Below are 23,913 nucleotides of genomic sequence, written 5' to 3' on the forward strand. Positions count from 1 at the left end.
CTTAGCTCTCTACCTCAACTTGCTTTTCTCCTGTGGTGCAGACCAGAATGTATTCATTTTGGGATATTCACCACAGTTACATACTTTCAGCACAGCTTGTACAAAGTAGGTTATGTGAGGTGCCAAAGGAAAAGTTATGATTTGCTTCATATGATTATCCTATTTATATGCACAAATAACGTTTGTATCTGAAATTATTAATATTGACTATGTACCTATATTTCAAATGTGTTTGCTCCTGTGATAACTCCCACTAGGTTAGTTTACGTCTAACATAGCCAGCAAATTGTGAAGCGACTAATCAAGTTGATATTCAATGAACACAATGGGCCATGGAGGAAGCTTATCCCTGCTTAATGGACTTTCTTGTGGACATTTTATAGCCAGAATAGGGTAATGGCCTGTATTATGATTCATTGAAGCATGCAAGAGCATTTGACGAGCTCATTTGACCATTGACTCCATCTTGTGCCTGAACTTTTCCACTAGCTGGATAGCATCTACCTTGGCCTGTAGGGGATTTATTGTTCCTTGACCCACCTGGTGCCCCAGGCAAGTCACTCTGTTTTGGCCTATTTGATACTTTTTAGTCTTAACAGTTAGTCCTGCCTGCCTGATGCGCTTGAAGCCTTTTTCTAGGTGCTCCAGATGTTCTGCCCATGAATCGGAAAAAATGGCCACATCATCAAGGTAGGCAACTGCAGATCCTCCCAATCCTACTAGGAGACCATTTACAAGTCTTTGGAAGGTGGCGGGTGCATTTCGCAGCCCAAAAGGAAGCACATTAAATTCATACACTCCTGCATGTGTGATGAAGGCTGACCTTTCCTTGGCAGGTTCATCTAGCGGTACTTGCCAGTAGCCCTTGGTTAAGTCTAAGGTAGAGATGAACTGGGCACATCCAAATTTCTCCAATAATTCATTGGTGCATGGCATTGGATAGTTGTCGGGACGAGTTACAGCATTTAGCTTACGGTAGTCCACGCAAAAGCGTATTTCCCCATCTGGTTTAGGAACTAGAACCACTAGAGATGCCCATGCACTGTTAGAGGGGTGGATTATAGCCATCTGTAGCATGTCCTGGATCTCCTGTTTTATAGCAGTTTGGGCATGAGGTGACACCTAGTAGGGTGGGGTTCTAATTGGGTGAGCATTACCTGTGTCAATGGAGTGGTATGCCCATTCAGTCCGTCCTGGGGTAGCGGAGAACATTGGTGCAAAGCTAGTGCACAGCTCCTTGATCTGTTGTCGCTGCAGACGTCCAAGGGTCACAGAGAGGTTCACCTCTTCCACGCCACTGTCACTTTTTCCATCGTAGTAGACACCTTCAGGCCACTCCGCGACATCTGTTCCCTGGGCTGTCAACTGCGAAACCTTTAATTCTCTGGAATAAAAGGGATTAAGAGAATTAACATGGTATACCTTAGGCTTTATATTGGAGGTGGGGAATGCTATGAGATAGGTAACAGCTCCTAGGTGCTCCTGGACCATGAATGGTCCTTCCCACAATGCTTCCATTTTATGGGCCTGGAGCGCCTTCAAGACCATGACTTGATCTCCTACTTTGAAGGACCATTCTCTGGAATGTTTATCATACCAGGCCTTTCGCTCTTCCTGAGCTTCCTTTAGGTTTTCTTTAGCAAGGGCTAAAGAGTGTTGGAGGGTGCTTTGTAGGCTGCTTACAAAGTCTAGCATGTTAGTTCCTGGAGAAGGCGTAAACCCCTCCCATTGCTGCTTCACTAACTGTAATGGTCCCTTAACCTCCTGGCCATACACAAGTTCAAATGGTGAAAACCCTAAACTGGGATGTGGTACAGCCCTATAGGCAAACAGAAACTGCTGCAACACTAGGTCCCAATCATTGGAGTGTTCATTTATGAATTTACGTATCATGGCCCCCAAAGTTCCATTAAACCTCTCCACCAGGCCATTGGTTTGATGGTGGTAAGGGGTGGCAACCAAGTGATTCACTCCATTAACTTCCCACAGGTTTTTCATGGTCCCGGACAGGAAATTAGTTCCCAAATCGGTAAGGATGTCGGAGGGCCAACCTACCCTGGCAAAAATATCTGCTATGGCCTGGCACACACTTTTAGCCCTGGTGTTGCTTAGAGCTACTGCTTCTGGCCATCGGGTAGCAAAATCCATGAAGGTCAGTATGTACTGCTTTCCTCTGGGGGTCTTTTTTGGGAAAGGACCCAGAATATCCACAGCTACTCGCTGAAATGGGACCTCAATTATGGGGAGTGCCTGGAGAGGGGCTTTGACCTGGTCTTGGGGCTTTCCCACTCGTTGGCACACCTCACAAGACTGGACATAATTAGCAACGTCCTTGCCCATCCCCTCCCAGTGGAAGGACTTCCCCAACCTGTCTTTGGTTCTGTTCACCCCAGAATGGCCACTGGGATGATCCTGGGCTAAGCTTAAGAGCTTTTCCTGGTACTTAGTTGGAACTACCAACTGTTTTTGAGGATGCCAGCCTTCCTGGTGTCCACCAGAAAGAGTCTCCTTGTATAAAAGTCCTTGTTCTACAACAAACCGGGATCGGCTAGAAGAGCTGAGAGGCGGTGGGGTGCTTCGTGCCGCCGCCCAAGCTGTCTTAAGGCTGTCATCGGCTTCCTGCTCAGTCTGGAACTGTTCCCTTGAGGCTGGAGACATTAGTTCCTCCTTAGACTTTGGACTTGGGCTTGGTCCCTGTGGAAGCGATGTAGGTGATGAGGTTGTTGTCGTTGATTGTGAACCGCTCTCCACTGGTGCACTAGGTGATATTTCAGGCTCTGGCTGAGCCTCTTGTGTAGGGTTGTCTGCTGCTTCTGCCAGTTCAGGCCTGCTGGTGCCCTCTGGCGTTTGAGTTGTAGATGGGCTTGCAAGCGCTGGAGTCAGTGCTGACAACGGTTCTGGTGCTGGTTGCTTTTCCAGTTCCGGTTCTGGGACTGGATGCACTAGGGTTGTTGCAGTCATTGGCAGAGGATCCGGTTCTACTACCTCTGTCTGGGTCTCTAGTAACACATACGGGGCCCTGGTGGATGGCTCAGGAACAGGGATGGGTGTGGAAGCTTGCTTGGTCTGGCTGTGGGTGACCATTTCCACCCTCTTGTTTAGCTTCACATGGTTGGCCAAGTCTTCCCCAGTAGCATGGGGATGGAATAATTGTCATAGACGGCAAAAGTCCACATTTCTGACCAGCCCTTGTACTGGATAGGCAATTCAGCTGTAGGCAAGTTTAAAGATTTTGACATGAATGGGTGAATGGTCTCTTGGGCCTCTGGGTTGAGGAATTTGGGATTCACTAAGGATTGGTGGATAACTGACACTTGTGCCCCGGTGTCTTTTCACGCGATAACCTTCTTTCTGCCCACTCTCAAGGTTTCCCTTCGCTCCGAGGGTATTTGAGAGATATCTGGGCCTGGGGATCCTTGGCGTGATGGTGGTGTAATGAACGGCACTCGGTTGGGGTTCTTGGGGCAGTGGGCCTTTATATGTCCCAGTTCATTACATTTAAAACATCGCCCAGCTGACTGGTAACTGGGCCGAGGTGGGTTGCTGGAGATTGGTGAGGTGGGACTATAGGTAGTCTGGGGCTTTGCTTGGGTTGTAGGTGGGGCCTTGGGTTGCCCCCAGTGATAGGGTTTGGTTTGAGTTTGCCCTCTCTGATATTCGCTCCAACTGCTAGTAGTTTTTTTTCTTTTCTGCCACTTCCACCCATTTGGCTCCAATCTCCCCCACCTCGGTTACAGTTTTGGGCTTCCCATCTAGGCATTTCAGCTGCCACCTCTGCTAAGGGTCCACTGAGCTGTGGCCTCAGCTCTATCATGTACTGGTCTCTAGAGAAGCTGTACCCAAGGCAGGCCCTTTCAAAATTTTCTAAGAAGGCCTCAGTATCATCACCTGCCTTGTAGGTGGGGAATTTTCTGGGATGGGAAACAGTACCTGGAGAAGGGTTGTTAGGGTTGGCTGGTGCATCTTGCTTAGCCCTTGCTAAGTCCAGTTGATGCTTTCTCTCTCTTTCCCTCTCCTCCATCTCTTTTTCTCTCGCCTCCATCTCTTTTTCTTTCACCTCCATAGCTCTTTTGTGGGCATCCTCTTTGGCTTTTTCTTCTTTTTCCCTCTCCTCCATAGCTCTTTTGTGTGCAGCCTCAGCCCTGGCCATCTGTCTGTCATGTTCCTTTTGGCTCTCCTCAGCCTGGAGTTTGGCTAATTCTAGCTGCTGTTGTATGGTTTTTTCCCCCTTGCCTGACATTTTCCCCCTGATCTACATTAGCTATCTGTGGGGTGTGGGGGTGGGGAGGTGAATAGCTTGGAATCTTTAGTTACTGTAATGTGACTCTTTAGAAAAAAAACAAATACAATAGGTTTTTGTGACTTGCCTTGGCAATGTTAATGACCCTCCAGTGATCACAGCTGGAGCTTCCCTTCTAACAAAAAGCCCTCTGTTAGAATCTCTTATCTGTTTGCCTTCAGGGTATCTCTCCTTCACTGCTTCCCCAGCATCTCAAAGGAGGGGAAAAAAAATCTGGCTTTTGGTCCCTAAAAAATCCCTCACCGCTGCTCACCATGTCAAGGTTCCTTCCCCACTCTGAACTTAGGGTATAGATGTGGGGGGCCTGCATGAGAAGCTCTAAGCTTAACTACCAGCTTAGATCTGGTCTGGCTGCCACCACTCACAAGCACTACTTTCCTTCCCTGGGTAGCCTTGAGAGATTTCGCCAATTTCCTGGTGAACACAGATCCAAACCCCCTGGATTTTAAAACAAGGAGAAATTAGCCATCCCCCCTCCTTTCTCCCACCAACTCCAACCCCATTGGTTCTAAAAACAAGGAAAAATCAATCAGGTTATTTAAAAAAGGTTTTTAATTAAAGGGAAAAAAAGGTAAAAGAAAACCCTCTGGGAGAGATTAGCATACCAGCTACTCTCACAGACAACAGATTCAAAACACAGAGGATGTTCCCCTGGGCAAAAACTTAATTACACCAATGAAAATACCCCAATACCCAATTTGATTCTTCCTCTAATTGCACAAGACAGGTTACAAAGAAATACACATAAACTTATTTATTCCTTTCTAAAACTTACTACTCTGATAGGAGGCTGGTTCCTTGATCTTTTTCACTCCGGCTGAAACTGAAACTGACTAAACAAAGGAAACTTCCCTCATTCCTTTTGAAACATCTTGTTCCCCCATTGGTTCCTCTGGTCAGGTATCAGCTAGGCTAGGTGAACTTCTTAATCCTTTACAGGTAAAAGAGGCATTAACCCTTAACTATCTGTTTATGACAGGCCCGTACTATGATTCATTGAAGCATGCAAGAGCATTTGACCAGCTCATGTGACCATTGACTCCATCTTGTGCCTGAACTTTTCCACTAGCTGTACTATTCTCCGTATGAGGAGAGATTAATAAGACTGGGACTTTTCAGCTTCAAAAAGAGATGACTAAGGGGAGATACGATTGAGGTTTATAAAATCATGACTCGTGTAGAGAAAGTAGATAAAGAAGTGAAATATACTCCTCATAACACAAGAACTAGGGGACACCATGGTATTCACACACCTAAAATACTGCCTGCATATCTGATCATCACAACTCAAAAAAGATATATTGGAATTGAAAAAGTTTTAGAAAAATGCAACAGGAATTATTAGGGATATGGATCAGCTTCAATATGAGGAGAGATTAATAGAAATGGGTCTTTGCAACTTGGGAAAGAGATGACTAAGGGGGTGGGGGAGATGAGAGAGGTCTATAAAACCATGAATGGTGTGGAAAATGTAAATAAGGGAGTGTTATTTACTTCTTCTCATAACACAAAAATTAGGGGTCACCCGAAATTAATTGGCAGTGGTTTAAAAGAAATAAAAGGAAGTATTTCTTCACACAACACACAGTCAACCTGTGAAGCTCTTTGCCATAAGGGTTGTGAAGGCCAAGACTATTACAGTTTTCAAAAATAACTAAATGAATCCATGGAGGATAGGTCCATCAATGACTATTAGCCAGGTTGGGCAGGGATGATGTCCCTAGCCTCTGTTTGCTGGAGGCTGGGAAAGGGTGATGGAGAACAGATCACTTGATAAGTAACTGTTCTGTTCACTCCCTCTGAAAGATCTGACATTGGCCACTGTTGGATGACAGGATATGGGGCTAGATGGACCTGTTGTCTAAAGTAGAGGAATTGTTTTAGCAACCTGTGAATGGGGTTCCACTGGAGCCCACTCTGAGATTGCTCAATTAGGGCAAACTGCAAATAAAGGGACTGACAATCCCCAAAACAGCTTCCACCCAGACAGCCAAGTCAAGTATGATGATGATTATTGAAAATCTTGTTCATCATATAATAAAGTTCTATCAATACCAAAGGGTTATACACAGCACCTCCCAGGTGAATGAATATGTCAGATATTACCAAAATATTCACTTAGAGCCAATTCTTATTAACTAAACAAAGATTTATTTAAAAAGAGAAAGTATTGGTTAAAAGATAATTAGACACAGAGATCTGATTAGAGTTTTTAAGTCAGTTTCATAGTAGAGATGGCTGGCTTCAAAGTTCCACCAAGTTCTTTCAGAATTAGTCAAAAGATCATTGTCCAATGTAGAAATATTCATTATCAGGATGGTCTACGGTATAACTGGAGACCAGAATCTTGTGACTCAAGCTTCCCCTGATGATGTTTCAGCAGATCTGAGATCAAAAGGATCAGGTTCCAAGAGCCCTTTTTACAGATCCTGGGTGAACAATAGACCTTTGAAGTAATCTTCTGTTTCCTAAACATCACTGATAATTAACTACCTGGATTAAAATAAGGTTATTATCCATTAAGCAGTTAAAGAGAGTTCACCAGAAACTCTAAAGAGACATAATGAAAATGAGATTATTGCACCCAAGATCCATCTAATAATATTTCCTTTTCAGCTCTGAATTAACCAAATAATGCTCTTGATGGAAATCGTTTGGTTACACTACTAACCTCTAATAAGCTGCCGGTAAACAGAGACTACTAAAGTCATTAACTTCTTCCAGTTCTTTAATAATACAAGTCTACATTTCAAGTGGTGAATCTGGGTCAATAGCCTGCAAGTTGCTTAACCCTTTCTGGCCATGTGTCACACAACCCCTTTTGCAAGGCCTGGGGCTGTTTGATTTAGTGATCATGTGACCCGAACAGGAGAAACTGGAACCAGCGTGTGCCCAAGGAGGAGCCCTGGGAAGAGTGGGCTGAAGCAATTGGAGAGTCTGGGGGAACCGAGCCGAAGCTCGTGTCAGGGCCTTGGTGCTTGGCGGGCAGGCTTCTGCTCCCAGAGGGAGGCACTAGAACGGAAGCTGCACTGCGAGAGTGGGCCTGGAAACCCAGAGCCAGAGGCAGGGCCTGAACAGTGCTGTGACTCCAAATCACAACGGTCTTGTTTGTGGGCCCCAAACACGCTCAGCCAGTGAATGTTTAGCTTCATGAGCTTGAGGAGCACAGTGACAGCAACCCTGGAGCTGCTACAGAGATGAGAAGGGGAGTGGGCCTGGCCTCTCTCTCTCTCTCTCTCCTGGTGCATTAGGTCCTGCTCTCTCTCTCTTTTGTAACTCACCCACACCCACACTTGCCTCCCTCTCTCTGTCACTTCTAAGTCCCTGGCCATTGCCATCTAGCAGCCTGCAGCTGTGGTACCCTATAGGCTAGCCTGCTTGCTTGCCTACATATATTTTCTTATACGTTTCTTATTTTCTAATGGGTTTGATTATTTGTTTTATTAATAAGTTTACAGATTTATATTAGAGTATATTTCACCTGTAACACAAGCAACTTGCAGGCCACATCCTGTAAGCTGAGCTAAAGCAGGTAGCAGATATGAAAAGGTTTGGGGAAAAGTGCAGCCAGAACCTGCTGATGAAGTTGTGGAGGAGTTGGAATAGGGGCTGTAACCTTGCGCATTGTAGATAGGCATCTGCCAGGGTCTGCCTCATGCTGCAAAATGGGCAGGCATCTGGAATGGGGGTGAACTGGGCCACATACATGCCTGTGCTCATGGCTCCATGAAGGAGCCACCAACCGATATCCCCGGTGGGCAGTGGGACTGGGGTGGACATTCTGTCCCACCGGGGTTCCTCACCCTCTGAAAGTGATACTAGGTCTCACCACTTGGTATCAGGGCAACTGAGGAAGTGAAGCATTCGGAGCATGAGCATGTAAAGTTGTTCCCTTGGTGGAATTCAGAAATGAACCAGCTGCAAGGCATGAAGCCAGCTAAGGTTATGAAAGGGAGGAGGGTTGGGGGGACTTATGGGACATGAGCCCAATCAAGAATTACAGAGGTCCTGGGGTGAGTGGTGGATGGGGTGCACCCTCTTGTAGGACCAGTTCAAGGAAAACCCAAGCAGTAGACAATAAGGTGGCCCCAACCTCCTGGAGTTTGTGCAGGGGGGTCTGAAGTGTGAAGTGCCCCAGGTGAGCTCCGAGATGAAAGACGCCATCATGGCCACTAAATGGTAGGCTGAGAGCTCGGCAGGCCAAATGCTGGAAGAATGGGCCCAGGCAAGATGGAAACAAAATATATCCATGTGGTCCAACCAGGAGTGGCACAACCTATCAACCTCCACCTGGACTTAGATAAAAATGGAATTGTCTTCCGGGAGAAAGTGGCACCAGACATCCACCAGGGAGTTATGATTGATGATATCTCTGAGGATGCCTGCAGCAGCCTGGCTGCTCTTGATCCCTGAGCAATTCTGGTCCTCAAAGATGGTATTAAAATTCCCACTCAGGACCAGGCACTAGTGAGGATCCAAGGTGCCGAGAATAGCAATGCCTGTTATGAGAAACACACCCACTCTGGGTCTGCATTTTGGGGTTAGACATTGAAGAGATTCAATGTCAGCACTTCCACACAGACCTGAAGGTGCAGCAGATGACCTGGGATGACCTCGGAAACTCCCAACATCTCAAGCTGTAGATCGAGAGACAACAAGGTGGCCACCCCATCTCAATGAGCACTGAGGTGTCAAAAATATACCCAGTCCCCCCACTCCAGTCACCAACTAGTCTCGGTGGCTGGATCCTTGTGGGTTTCCTGCAGGCAAATCACAGAGTACCCTACATCACAAACGAGGAAGAACACCTGGCAACTCTGGAGCACCACCCTAGAGAGTCTGTTGTTCAATATTGAAAAGATGGTTGGCTTCATTATGAAGGCTGAGGAGGATCCTTGTGGGCAGTAGGATCCCCAACTGGCCTTGCAACGATCGCTGACCAACCTGAAAAGCTTGTCACAGAAGTTGTGGGCCCACCGGTAGACCAGGATGTCCTACCTCCCGGTTCCCCTCCATTCCTCCAAAACAGCCCTCATGGCCAAGAGGACAAGATGGAAGTCTCCCCAACACTCGAGAGGGAGCTTCACCTTACCCTCGAAATCACGGGTGTCCACCTGAAAACGGTGAAGCTCATCCTGCAGCACAGGGGGAACAGTGTCCTGTACCTCTGATGATCCTCTGGGCAAAGAGGGAAAAGACCACAATTGTAGTGACTGTACAGTTTGGGAAGTGGTAGTGGACTCATGATGACACATTGGCTGGGCCTCTGTTATGACCCTGTGGCCCACGGAGATTGGCAAAGAGAGAAAAGACCACCGGTGCAGCAACTTTACTGGTGGCACTGCATAGCACGTCTATATATCCAGAAAGGAAAAGGGAGGTGGAGGGAGGAGAGCAGCCCCTAAATGTTCAGAGAGGGGAGACAAAAAACCCACCCCCTGAGATTCCTTCAAGGACAGGGAAAATTAGACAACCTCTGGTCAGCAGCAGTATGGAAGATGGGGGGACAAAAATGAGTAGGGCTACTCTCCCGCCATCTACTCCCCCTGCTTCACAGGAATCACATTGCCATGGTCTGTTCATTCCCTCTGAAGCACCAGGCACTGGGCACTGTCAGAAGACAGGCTACTGGGCTACATGGACCATTGGCTTTACCCAGAACAGCCATTCTGATCTTCTTCTTTAGACCCCAGATGTATCTGCCTCCTGCTGCAACCCACTATACCCCACCCGCCTCCCAGAGCTCAGATAGATCCCAGGTATGATAGAATCACAGAATCTCAGGGTTGGAAGGGACCTCAGGAGGTATCTAGTCCAACCCCCAGCTCAAAGCAGAACCAATCCCCAGCTAAATCATCCCAGTGAGGGCTTTGTCAGCCAGGAGTCCTGATGGAGTCTCTCTCTCCACAGAGTTAGTAACAAATTAAGAATAAACATTAAAATTTTAACACTAACCTGTGTCCCTTAAGTGACTTGCCATAAGAGGTGAGAACATATTGGTTTTAGAGATGACTATGTTGCAGTTGACAATGGGAAGGGAAGAGAGGAACAAGAGACGGGGGCAGGGCATTGGGGAGAAGACACACATCAGGGTCAAGACTTGACAGAAGAGATGGGGTAAGATTGCAATTTCAGGGATGCAGCTATCAGCAATTAGAAAAGTGGCCACCCAGTGTAGTGTACACAGACTGATTCCCCAGTTAATCACATTGACACAGCACAGTAAGGACAGGGATGGGTTTAATGTCTCCAACTATACATACAATATGAATCCAGTAAGTGATTCAGGGAAGAGGCCCCAGCACCATGTGCCAGCCAGCTCTGCACAGAGCTCAATCTGAGAGCCAGAGCACAAGGAGAAAACATTTAGGTCTCTTTACGTGTAAAGAGCCGGAGCAGCCTGTCCCGGATCTGTTTGGTCCTCATCCCATAGATGATGGGATGTAGCACGGGAGGCACCAGCAGATACACACTGGCAAAGAGAACAAGGAAATGCAGTGGCACATTTTGGCCAAACCGCTGCGTGAAAGAGGAGAAGAAATCTGGGATATACAAAGCAAAGATGGCACAAAGATGAGAGATGCAGGTCCTGAAAGTTTTGAGCTGGGCATCCTTTGTGGGGAGGCGGAAGATGGCCCAGAGGATCAGAGTATAGGACACAGAGATAAAAAACACATCCATTCCGATTACAGAGAAAAGATGAAACAGGCCATAGTAACTACTGATGCTGATGTCAGCACAGGCCAGCTTCAGCACAGCTATATGCCGACAATAGGAGTGGGGGATGATGTTGGTTCTACAATATGGCCACTGCCTTGCCAATAAGGGATAGGGTAATGTGAGTATGCCACTGCGCAGCACCAAGGCCAGGCCTATCTTGGTCACAACAGAGTTTGTCAGGATGGTGGAATGTCTCAGGGGATGGCAGATGGCCACGTAGCGATCAAAAGCCATGGCCATAAGGATTCCAGACTCCATCGCTGAGAAGCAGTGAATGAAGTACAGCTGGGTGAGGCAGGCACTGAAACTGATCTCCCTGGAGTTGAACCAAAAGATGCTCAGCATTTTGGGCAGGGTGGTTGTGGATGTGACCAGGTCGGTGACGGCCAGCATACAGAGGAAAAAGAACATGGGCTCATGGAGGCTCGGCTCCGTCTTTATGATGAAAAGAATGGTGAAGTTCCCCAACACAGCTATGGTGTACATAGCACAGAAGGGAATGGAGATCCAGATATGGGCTGCCTCTAGGCCAAGAATGCCCAGCAGGATGAAGGTGGAGGGGTTAGTGAAGTTGGTTGTCTTGGAATCTGACATGGAGTAGGCGAGAAAGTTTCCAACTCTCAGTCATAAGAGTGTCTCCTGCATGAACGATATGTTCCCTTGACTTTCTGTGTATTCCCAGGGTCCCAGGTGATGGTCACAGTAGAAATGCCTGAATGGAGAGACAATGTTAATATGAGACACTGCATGCACTAGTGGATGCTATTCTTATGGGAGAAGCAGATTGATCACTATTCACACATTGAAAAATTACATTTTATTATTCTGAGAAAAGAACTATGCACAATGACCCTACTAAATCCAATTCCATATTTTGTGGTGGTCTCTACGTTAATCATTCCTACAGTTTGTAGTGAGGGAACCTTAAGAGGCACCAGCAGGAAATTCAACTGTGGATATTGGTTATCCGTCATTGTTCCTTAATGCAATGAGAGCCAGGATAGGGAGTCGATGCTGTTGGAAGATTCCCATTCATCCAGTTGTTTGAAATCTGAGAGTGGAAAAAAACAGGGCAGGCACACCAAGTGATATGGAACATGTTGAAAGTGAGGCCCATGCAAACAAAATGTTTTAATTCAGTCAAATGCAAAATGATCCTCTAGAAACAGGCAATGCAGACCCGACCCAGAGACTACAGCACTTTATTAGGGAATTCAAGGACCTTGAAAAGGATTTAGGGGTCATTGTGGACACCCAACTGATTGTGAGCTCCCAATGGAACACTATAGCATAAGGGATGATATGGTCCCCGGATAAATAATCAGGGGAGTGGTGAGTTGGAGCAGGAGAAGGATTTTACCTCTGCACTTGGGATTGGTGAAACAAACTGCAGCTAAACATTAAAAAGGTTGTAGAGCAGTTTTTAAACAAGGAGATGGGGGAAAGCCGACTGCTGCAGAGGCGCGTGTGGATCAGACACAGACTTCTCTTAGGGGAGAATCTGATGATAGAGAATCTCCAGGAGCAGAGGACAGAAGAGTATAATGTAAGGGCGAGATCAGATGATAAACAGTCACATAAAAAAGAATCTGGCACATAAGAAAAGGGCAGACAAATAAACAGGGACAAGTTTTTAAAGTGCTTGTACACAAATGCTAGAAGTCTAAATAATAAGATGGGTGAACTAGAGTGCATGGTGATAAAGGAGGATATTGATATAATAGGCATCACAGAAACCTGGTGGACTGAGAGCAATCAATGGGACACAATCATTCCGGGGTACAAAATATATCGGAAGGACAGAACAGGTCGTGCGCGGGGGGGAGTGGCACTATATGTGAAAGAAAATGTAGATTCCAATGAAGTAAAAATCTTAAGCGAATCCACATGTTCCATAGAATCTCTATGGAGAAATTTCATGCTCTAATAAAAATATAACATTAGGGATCTATTATCAACCACCTGACCAGGACAGTAATAGTGATGATGAAATGCTAAGGGAAATTAGAGAGGCTATCAAAATTAAGAACTCAATAATAGTGGGGGATTTCAATTATCCCCATATTAACTGGGAACATTTCACTTCAGGACGAAATGCAGAGATAAAATTTCTCGATACTTTAAATGACTGCTTCATGGAGCAGCTGGTATGGGAACCCACAAGGGGAGAGGCAACTCTAGATTTCATCCTGAGTGGAGCGCAGGAGCTGGTCCAAGAGGTAAGTATAGCAGGACCGCTTGGAAATAGTGACCATAATACAATAGCATTCAACATCCCTGTGGTGGGAAGAACATCTCAACAGCCCAACACTGTGGCATTTAATTTCAAAAGGGGGAACTATGCAAAAATGAGGGGGTTAGTTAAACAAAAGTTAAAAGGTACAGTGACTAAGTGAAATCCGTGCAAGCTGCATGGGCGCTTTTTAAAGACACCATAATAGAGGCCCAAATTAAGAAACCAGTAAAAGAACTAAAAAAGAGCCACCGTGGCTTAACAACCATGTAAAAGAAGCAGTGAGAGATAAAAAGACTTCCTTTAAAAAGTGGAAATCAAATCCTAGTGAAGCAAATAGAAAGGAGCACAAACATTGCCAACTTAAGTGCAAGAGTGTAATAAGAAAAGCCAAAGAGGAGTTTGAAGAACGGCTAGCCAAAAACTCCAAAGGTAATGGCAAAATATTTTTTACGTACATCAGAAGCAGGAAGCCTATTAAACAACCAGTGGGGCCCCTTGACAATCGAAATACAAAAGGAGTGCTTAAAGACGACAAAGTCATTGTGGAGAAACTATATGGATTCTTTGCTTCAGTCTTCACGGCTGAGGATGTTAGGGAGATTCCCAAACCTGAGCTGGCTTTTGTAGGTGACAAATCTGAGGAACTGTCACAGATAGAAGTGTCACTAGAGGAGGTTTTGGAATTAATTGATAAACTCAACATTAACAAGTCACCGGGACCAGATGGCAATCACCCAAGAGTTCTGAAAGAACTCAAATGTGAAGTTGCGGAACTATTAACTAAGGTTTGTAACCTGTCCTTTAAGTCAGCTTCATAATGCCAATATTTTAAAAGGGCTCTAGAGGTGATCCCGGCAATTACAGTCTAATTAAGTCTAATGTCGGTACCGGGCAAATTAGTTGAAACAATAGTTAAGAATAAATTTGTCAGACACTTAGAAAAACACAAACTGTTGAGCAAAAGTCAACATGGTTTCTGTAAAGGGAAATTCTGTCTAACTAATCTATTAGAGTTCTTTGAAGGGGTCAACAAACATGTGGAAAAGGGGGATTCCGTGGACATAGTGTACTTAGATTTCCAGAAAGCCTTTGACAAGATCCCTCACCAAAGGCTCTTACATAAATTAAGCTGTCATGGGATAAAAGGAAAGGTCCTTTCATGGATTGAGAACTGGTTAAAGGACAGGGAACAAAGGGTAGGAATTAATGGTAACTAGTGGTGTTCCCCAAGGGTCAGTCCTAGGACCAATCCTATTCAATTTATTCATAAATGATCTGGAGAAAGGGGTAAACAGTGAGGTGGCAAAGTTTGCAGATGATACTAAACTGCTCAAGATAGTTAAGACCAAAGCAGATTGTGAAGAACTTCAAAAAGATCTCACAAAACGAAGTGATTGGGCAACAAAATGGCAAATTAAATGTAATGTGGCTAAATGTAAAGTGATGCACATTGGAAAAATAACCCCAACTATACATACAATATGATGGACGCTAATTTAGCTACCATGAGTCCGGAAAAAGATCTTGGAGTCATCATGGATAGTTCTCTGAACACATCCACGCAGTGTGCAGAGGAGGTCAAAAAAGCAAACAGGATGTTAGAAATCATTAAAAAGGGGATAGAGAATAAGACTGGGAATTTATTATTGTCCTTATATGAATCCATGGTACGCCCACATCTCGAATAATGTGTACAGATGTGGTCTCCTCACCTCAAAAAAGATATTCTAGCACTAGAAAAGGTTAAGAAAAAAGCAACTAAAATGATCAGGGGTTTGGAGAGGATCCCATATGAGGAGAGATTAAAGAGGCTAGGACTCTTCAGCTTGGAAAAGAGGAGACTAAGGGGGGATATGATAGAGGTATATAAAATCATGAGTGATGTGGAGAGAGTGAATAAGGAAAAGTTATGTACTTATTCCCATAATATAAGAACTAGGGGTCACCAGATGAAATTAATAGGCAGCAGGTTTTAAACAAATAAAAGGACGTTCTTCTTCATGCAGCGCACAGTCAACTTGTGGAACTCCTTGCCTGAGGAGGTTGTGAAGGCTAGGACTATAACAGGGTTTAAAAGAGAACTAGATAAATTCATGGTAGTTAAGTTCATTAATGGCTATTAGCCAGTATGGGTAAAAAATGGTGTCCCTAGCCTCTGTTTGTCAGAGGGTGGAGATGGATGGCAGGAGAGAGATCACTTGATCATTGCCTGTTAGTTTCAATCCCTAGAATCATAGAATCATAGAATCTCAGGGTTGGAAGGGATCTCAGGAGGTCATCTAGTCCAACCCCCTGCTCAAAGCAGGACCAAACCCAACTAAATCATCCCAGCCAGGGCTTTGTCAAGCCTGACCTTAAAAACCTCTAAGGAAGGAGATCCCACCACCTCCCTAGGTAACCCATTCCAGTGCTTCACCACCCTACTAGTGAAAAAGTTTTTCCTAATGTCCAACCTAAACCTCCCCCTCTGCAACTTGAGACCATTACTCCTTGTTCTGTCATCTTCTACCACTGAGAACAGTCTAGATCAATCCTCTTTGGAACCCCCTTTCAGGTAGTTGAAAGCAGCTATCAAATCCCCCCTCATTCTTCTCTTCTGCAGGCTAAACAATCCCAGTTCCCTCAGCCTCTCTTCATAAGTCATGTGCTCCAGCCCCCTAATCATTTTTGTTGCTCTCCACTGGACTCTCTCCAATTTATCCACATCCTTCTTGTAGTGTGGGGCCCAAAACTGGACACAGTACTCCAAATGAGGCCTCACCAGTGCTGAATAGAGGGGAATGATCACATCCCTCGATCTGCTGGAAATGCCCCTACATATACAACCCAAAATGCCATTAGCCTTCTTGGCAACAAGGGCACACTACTGACTCATATTCAGCTTTTCGTCCACCGTAACCCCTGGTCCTTTTCTGCAGAACTGCTGCCAGCCATTCGGTCCCTAGTCTGTAGCAGTGCATGGGATTCTTCCGTCCTATGTGCAGGACACTGCACTTGTCCTTGTTGAACCTCATCAGATTTCTTTTGGCCCAATCCTCTAATTTGTCTAGGTCCCTCTGTATCCTATCCCTACCCTCCAGCGTATCAACCACTCCTCCCAGTTTAGTGTCATCTGCAAACTTGCTAAGGGTGCAGTCCACACCATCCTCCAGATCGTTAATGAAGATATTGAACAAAACCGGCCCCAGCACCGACCCTTGGGGCACTCCACTTGATACCGGCTGCCAACTAGACATGGAACCATTGATCACTACCCGTTGATCCTGACCATCTACACAGTTTTCTATCCACCTTACCGTCCATTCATCCAGCCCAGACTTCTTTAACTTGCTGGCAAGAATACTGTGGGAGACTGTATCAAAAGCTTTGCTAAAGTCCAGAAATAGTACATCCACTTCTTTCCCCTCATCCACAGAGCCGGTTATCTCATCATAGAAGGCAATTAGATTAGTCAGGCATGATTTGCCCTTGGTGAATCCATGCTGACTGTTCCTGATCACTTTCCCCTCCTTTAAGTGGTTCAGAATTGATTCCTTGAGGATCTGTTCCATGATTTTTCCAGGGACTGAGGTGAGACTGACTGGCCTGTAGTTCCCTGGATCTTCCTTCTTCCCTTTTTTAAAGATGGGCACCTCATTAGCTTTTTTCCAGTCATCCGGGACCTCCCCCGATCGCCATGATTTTTCGAAGATAATGGCCAATGGCTCTGCAATCTCATCGGCCAACTCCTTTAGCACCCTTGGATGCAATGCATCCGGCCCCATGGACTTGTGCTTATCCAGCTTTTCTAAATAGTCCCGAACTTCTTCTTTCTCCACAGAGAGCTGGTCACCTCCTCCCCATACCGTGCTGCAGAGTGCAGCTGTCTGGGAGCTGACCTTGTCTGTGAAGACAGAGGCAAAAAAAGCATTGAGTACACTAGCTTTCTCCACATCCTCTGTCACTAGGTTCCCTCCCTCATTCAGCAAGGGGCCCACACTTTCCTTGACTTTCTTCTTGTTGCTAACATACCTGAAAAAACCCTTCTTGTTACTCCTAACATCTCCGGCTAGCTGCAACTCCAAGTGTGATTTGGCCTTCCTAATTTCACTCCTGCATGCGTGAGCAGTACTTTTATACTCCTCCCTGGTTATTTGTCCAGTCTTCCACTTCTTGTAAGCTGTTTTTTTGTGTTTAAGACAAGCAAGGATTTCGCTGTTAAGCCAAGCTGGTCGCCTGCCATATTTACTTTTCTTCCTCTGTCAGGGCCACCTGGCATTGGCCACTGTCGGTAGAGAGATACTGGGCTAGATGGACGTTTGGTCTGACCCGGTACGGCCGTTCTTATGTTCATATCTTGGGTCCACGTTTGGAAAAAGACGTTGAAGACTTGGGCAGAAGAGACACAAAAATGATTGGAGGATAGAGAAAAAGCCGGGCCTTTAGACTTGAAGGTGTATATCTCTTTAATTTATCAAAAGGTTGATCAAATGGAGACTTTAATGGGGAGAAAACCATGGGTAATAACGGGCTCTGTAATCTACCAGAGAAAGGCTGAGGAAGACTGAAGGGCTGGAAGCTGAAGCCAGGCAAATTCCAGCTCAATATTAGGGGCAAATATTTAGCACTGAGGGTGATTAACCACTTGGACACTCTGAGAATGGACGTGTTGGAGTCTCCAATTTCCCATGTTGGCAGATCCAGACTGGATTTTTTTTCTGGAATTAAGATTGCTTGAAGGGTTGTTTACACTTAAAATGCTACCGCGGTGCTGCCACAGAGCTTCAATATAGACACTACTTACACAGATGGAAGGGTTCTCCCCTCAGCACAGGTAATCCCAGAGAGGTGGTAGCTAGGTCGATGGAAGAATTCATCTCATGCTGTCTACACCAGGGCACAGATTATCCAACACGTTCTTGGAATGCATTGGAGGCATTTCTTTGTTCCAGAAGCAGTAGAACATTTCTAGGAGAGAGGCTGTTCTAGACTTGATTTTGACAAAGAACAAGGAACTGGTTGATAATTTAAAAGTAGAAGACAGTTTAGGGGAAAGTTACCATGAAATGACGGAGTTCATGATTCTAAAGAATGGTAGGAAGAAAAACAGCAAAATAAAGACAATGGATTTCAGGAAGACAGCTTTGAGCAAACTCAGGGAGCTGGTAGGTAAGACATCATGAGAAGCAAGTCTAAGGGGAAGTAAGGGCAGTACCTCCAAGTTTTCCAGCAGATAAAAGTCAGGTAACAGCCCCTGTCCCTCTGCCCCATTAACAGACAGAGCCCTGAAATGCAAGAGGAGGGGGTGACAGTGTCTGTGCATTAACACACAGCTGGTTCCTGATGTTTGTACTCAGCTCTTGTTCCAAGGGGAATTTTCCCTCACTGGGGGTAAGCAAAGTACGGGCTGTGATCTCAGAATTTGGTCTTGTATTGCACATCTACTAACACCTTACATCCATTCACTGTGCCACTGAAATAAAGCCACCTCTGGGCTGGAGGCCATCAGGTGGGATGAGCAGCGATGCACAGAAATCAGTGACATTTTGTCCAATGATTCTTTAACAAACTCATCACTTATGGCAAGGGCCCTGGGCTGTGTCATGATTGTGCAGAGCAGAAAGGACCACAGACTTACTCTCTATCCCTCCACATCCATGTTACACAGGGTTTGTCGATTGGGTGATCTCCTCAGCAAGAGATGGGTACCTGTGAATTACGAGATGGAAGTGTCCTCCCTGGGATCCCCCTCAGGTATCCGTGACCCACACCTCTCTCTGCAGCAGCATCCCATGCTAAGAGCCGACACAGGGGTGTGCACAGTTTCTAATATAGCTCTGTGTATTCCCAGTGGGGTTCGTTCAGCCTTTAAAGGAGAAGAGAGCATCTGAATGTAAACAGGCTGCAGAAAAGCATCTCTCCTCTTCTGTGCTAATTATCCAGCTTTAGAAGTAAACAGTAATTAAGGGACCTTCCCAAAGGGAGATGAGAGCTCCTGGGCTCTGTGTTGAGTCAGAGAGGAATTGGCTGTTTTGTGTATTTGTGTATATTTATAAAACATAGCTGATTAGAAGAAAATAAGGAATAATGCCTAGATGCCCATAGGCTCTGGGACCCTGCAAATGCCCTGGATGGACAGGTAGATAGGAGGCAGGCTGATCTGGAGAAAGATGACTGAGGGGAGACATAAGCACTTTCTACAGACATATGGGGCTTTCCCTATGGCATCAGAGATCAATAAATCTCAGTATCATCATACTGTGCAGCACACATCATTGAAGGATCTTCAAAATAGTTAGTAAAGGAAAGTAATTATGAAAATATCCCCAGTATACAGATAGGTAAACTGAGGCCAAACCGATCTAAGTCTTGGCCCAATAAATGTTCTTTAATTACCCTGACAAATTCCCTGCCTCTGTTTATTATTTATTCTTGTCCTGAAATTTTTGCCTAACGGGGATAGTTTTTGAGCACTTGGATTTGAACTTTTGCAGGTGTGCGTGCATCAAGGGACTTTCCATGCTTGGGTCTGCCAGCCCTTACCAGGCAGACTTGAGCAGTCAGCCTTTTAACTGGCTGTGGTTACGGGGCTTCCTGTTATGCGCCTTCTGCTAGCGGCTTGCCAGCCAGCATTTACTCTTTGCACTTTACCAGACAGGGCTCGTGTCCGACCAAAGCAGCCCCCTGCAAAAACTATTTCTTGAACCTTTTTACTTTTTCTGCCACATTAATAAGTTGACTATGCCCTTTAGATTTTGGTCTGAATCTTTCATAGAATTTCTTTAGTTCTTTTTCTTTTTAATAACGTTATTTTTTCTGATCCTTAGCCCTAACAAGCATGCATTTTCCCTGATGTTTTTAACGCCCCTTATCAATTTTCATAACTTCCAATTTGTATTACTGGCTATTTCCCCTCACCCTCATGCAGTCTATATTGCTTTCCCCCATCTCCTCACATCTTATTGCGGCCTTCCCTTTGCCACTGAACCCATTTTTTAGCCAAAGCTCTCCGCTTTCTTGATTGTGGAATCATGGCCATTTAGATGTATATTAAACTCTTCTTCAAGAACTCCCAAGTTTCATTCCCATTTTTCTCTCTAAATGTTTCCCCTCAATCAATTTTCCTGATCATTTGCTTCAGCTTTAAGGAATTGCCCCTTCTGTAGCTTTCAATCTCTACAGATATTATTGGTTGGGAAATGTTTTTTGTTTGTCCATTTGAATGTAATCAGTTCAATTTTATTCTTTTTTTCTCCTCTATCATAGGCCTTCTTCTTTGTCTCTTCTCTAAACTAAACAGTTCCAGACTCTTCAGTCTGTCCGTTAATGGCAACCTCCCCCATTCTCACAACCTGTCTCGGAAATCCCATTTTTATCTGCTACATCATTTATAGATACTGGGTGTCCAAAACTGAGTGCATGTCCAGAGCAGGTATTCTCCATCCCATTGCTTAGGCATCCGGACACTGTCTTTGTTTTGGGCAGTGCTGCGAATGAAGAGGTGTATCTGTGGAGCTGCTATCAATGACACCCAGATCTTTTCCCTGATGTGTGTTCTAGTTGGGAGTCTTCCCCCTCGCATGTGCCATGCCGAAACTTTAGTTTTCTTACACTCTCAGATTTTGAGCAACCCTGTGAATGGGGAACGCCATACAGTGTGGATTCTCTAGCTTTGTAGCACAAGGTGTTTTTCTCCTTTGTTTACACATATTAATATAAGATTTAAAAGTATCAAAAGGTCATACCCAAATTTCTATCTCAGGCTGACAAACAGGCTTATATGTCAAGTATAAGGGGGAGCCATGTTAGTCTGTATCCACAAAAACAACGAGGAGTCCAGTGGCACCTTAAATACTAACAGATTTATTTGGGTTATATGCTAACACTGCTTTTAGTTGTATTAGATGCAATGAGTCTATTTGTGTGTAGTGAACCATGAAGTTACAGTCCTTCTTAAACAGGAGGAATTTATTAAAGCAACAACTAAAAAGTACATACACAAAAACAGGTTTCCACACAACTCGGTCTTCAGCCTTGTCTTGCATGTTTACCAGGGACTACATGATGGCTGGAATTCTACATAATGCATAGAGCCCAGTTATGTGCTGCAGGGTATCAAATCAGTGCAGTGTGTGATTCTACAGCCCTGATTAGGGCCTTTTGGTAGCAGCACACAAGAAATAATAAATAATAATCTTCATTTAATGCATGTAGAGGTTGTGGTTCAGAGTGTGGAAGTGACTCACCCAGCAAATCCATGGCAGAGCTGTTACTCTTTGAACCAGATGCAGGGTGTGCAGCCCACTAAGGTTATGAAAAGGATGCTGTCGGGGGGACTCATGGGACAGGAGCCCAATCAAGAATTCCAGAGGTCCTTGGGGAGGGGTGGATGGGAAGCACCCTCTTGTAGACCCCTTCAAGGAAAATCCCAGTGGGAGGCACTAAGGTGGCCCCCACCTCCTGGAGTATGCGCAGGGGGGTCTGAAGTGTGAAGAGTCCAAGGTGAGCTCCGAGAAGAAAGAGGCCATCATGACCACTAAATGGTGGGCCGGGAATGGGGTCAGCTGAATGCTGGAGGAATGGGCCCAGGCAAGGTGGAAACAAAATAGACACATGAGCTCCAACCAGGAGTGGCACAACTAATCAGTCTCCACCTGGACATAGGTAAAGGTGGAATTTTCATTCGGGTGCTGGTTGTGCCAGACGTCCACCAGGGAGTGATGATTGACAATCTCTCTGAGGATGCCTGCAGCGGCCTGGCTGCTCTCGATCCCTGAGTGAGTCTGGTCCTCAAGGATGGTATTAAACTCCTCACTCAGGACCAGGCACTAGTAGGGATCCAAGGTGCCGAGGATGGCAGACAGCTGTTGATAAAAACACACCCACTCTGGGTCTGCATTTGGGGGGGTAGACATTGAACAGATTCACTGTCAGCCCCTCCACACTGGCCTGGAGGTGAAGCAGGCAACCTGAGACAACCTCGGCAACTCCCAGCATCTCAGGCTGTAGGTTGGGGGGAGAACAGGGTGGCCACCCCAGCTGAATTAGTGATGAGGTGTCTAAAATATAACCTGTCCCTCCACTCCAGACACCATCTTAGCGGGGAGGGATAGCTCAGTGGTTTGAGCACTGGCCTGCTAAACCTAGGAATGGGAGTTCAAACCTTGAGGGGGCTACTTAGGGATGTGGTGCAAAATCAGTACATAGTCCTGCTAGTGACACTAGGGGACTGGACTCAATGACTGGAAGATAGAACTATTCTAATTATTTTTTAAACTAGTCTCGGCGGCTGGATCCATGTGGGTTTCCTGCAGGCAAACCACAGAATACCCTACAAGCACAGAGAGCACCTGGGAAATGTGGAGATCCACCCTAGAACGTCTGGTGTTCAATTTTGAAAAGATGATTGGCTTCATTCTGAGGGCTGAGGAGGGTCCTTGCATGCAGGAGGATCCCCAACTGGTCTTGCAACATTCACTGATGAAAGGCTTATCACAGAAGTTGTGGGCCCACAGGTAGACCAGGATGTCCTAACTCTGTTTCCCTTCTACTCCAAAATAGCCTTGGCCAAGAGGACAAGGTAGAAGTCTCCCCAACACTGGAGAGGGAGCTTCACCTTACCCTTGAAACCATGTGTCCACCAGAAAAAGGTGAAGCTCATCCCGCAGCACAGTGGGGGACGTGGTAGTGGACCCATGATGATCCTCAGGCTGGGCCCCTGTTACGATCCTGTAGCCCACGGAGGTGGGCAAAGAGGGAGAAGATCACTGGTGCTGTGACTATACCGATGGAGCTGCACAACCCCTCTCTATCTCCAGAAAGGTAAAGGGAGGTGGAGGGAAGAGAACAGCCCCTAAAGTGTCAGGGACAGGAGGAAAAAAACCACCCCCTGCGGTTCCTCCAAGGACAGGGGAAATGAGACAACTCCTGGGCGGCAGCGGTATGGGGACAAAAATGAGTAGGGCTTCTGTCCCCACTCTGCTCCCCTTCCCCTGCTCCACAGGAATCACAGGCTGATTGCCATGTTCTGTTCATTCCCTCTGAAGCACCTGGCACTGGGCATTGTTAGGAAACAGGCTACTGGGCTACATGGACCATTGGTTTTACCCAGTATGGCCATTCTGATCTTCTTCTTTAGACCTCAGATGTCTCTGCCTCCTGCTGTAGCACGGTATACCCCACCTCCCTCCTACAGCGAAGATAGATCCCAGGAGTCCTGATGGGGTTTCCCTCTCCACAGGGAGTAACAAAGTAAGAATAAAAATTACAATTTTAACACTAACCAGTGACCTTAAATGACTTGCCATAACATGTGAGAACATATTGGTTTTAGAGATGACTGGGTCGCAGCTGACAAGTGGAGGGGGAAGACAGGAGCAAGTGACGGGGCAGGGCATTGGGGAGAAGACACACAGCGGGGTCGAGGCTTGACAAAAGAGATGGGGCAAAATTGCAATTCCAGGGATCCAGCTACCAGCAATTAGAAAGGTGGCAACCCAGTGTAGTGTACATAGATAGGCTCTCCAGTTCATCACATTGACACAGCAAAGTAAGGACAGGGAAGGGTTTAATGTCTCTGTCTGACCAGTGAGTGATTCAGGGAAGAGAACCCAGCACCATGCACCAGCCAGATCTGCACAGAGCTCAATCTGAGAGCCACACCACAAGGAGAAAACAT

The 23,913-nt window shown here is 45.8% G+C and overlaps 1 protein-coding gene across 1 annotated transcript; it reads right to left on the reverse strand.

The window, feature by feature from the left end:
• Nucleotides 1-10,666: 10,666 nt before the first annotated feature.
• Nucleotides 10,667-11,614, reverse strand: LOC120397950 (olfactory receptor 51E1-like). Its single transcript, XM_039524725.1, has one exon. The coding sequence runs from the start codon at nt 11,612-11,614 to the stop codon at nt 10,667-10,669; it is 948 nt and encodes a 315-aa protein (XP_039380659.1).
• Nucleotides 11,615-23,913: the final 12,299 nt, after the last annotated feature.

The sequence above is a fragment of the Mauremys reevesii genome, linkage group 1 (genome assembly GCF_016161935.1).
Source record: "Mauremys reevesii isolate NIE-2019 linkage group 1, ASM1616193v1, whole genome shotgun sequence".
Lineage (NCBI taxonomy): Eukaryota > Metazoa > Chordata > Testudines > Geoemydidae > Mauremys > Mauremys reevesii.

What these genes read in the sequence shown, in the direction of transcription:
- LOC120397950 (XM_039524725.1), bottom strand. Translation starts at nt 11,614, where the DNA reads ATGTCAGATTCCAAGACAACCAACTTCACTAACCCCTCCACCTTCATC.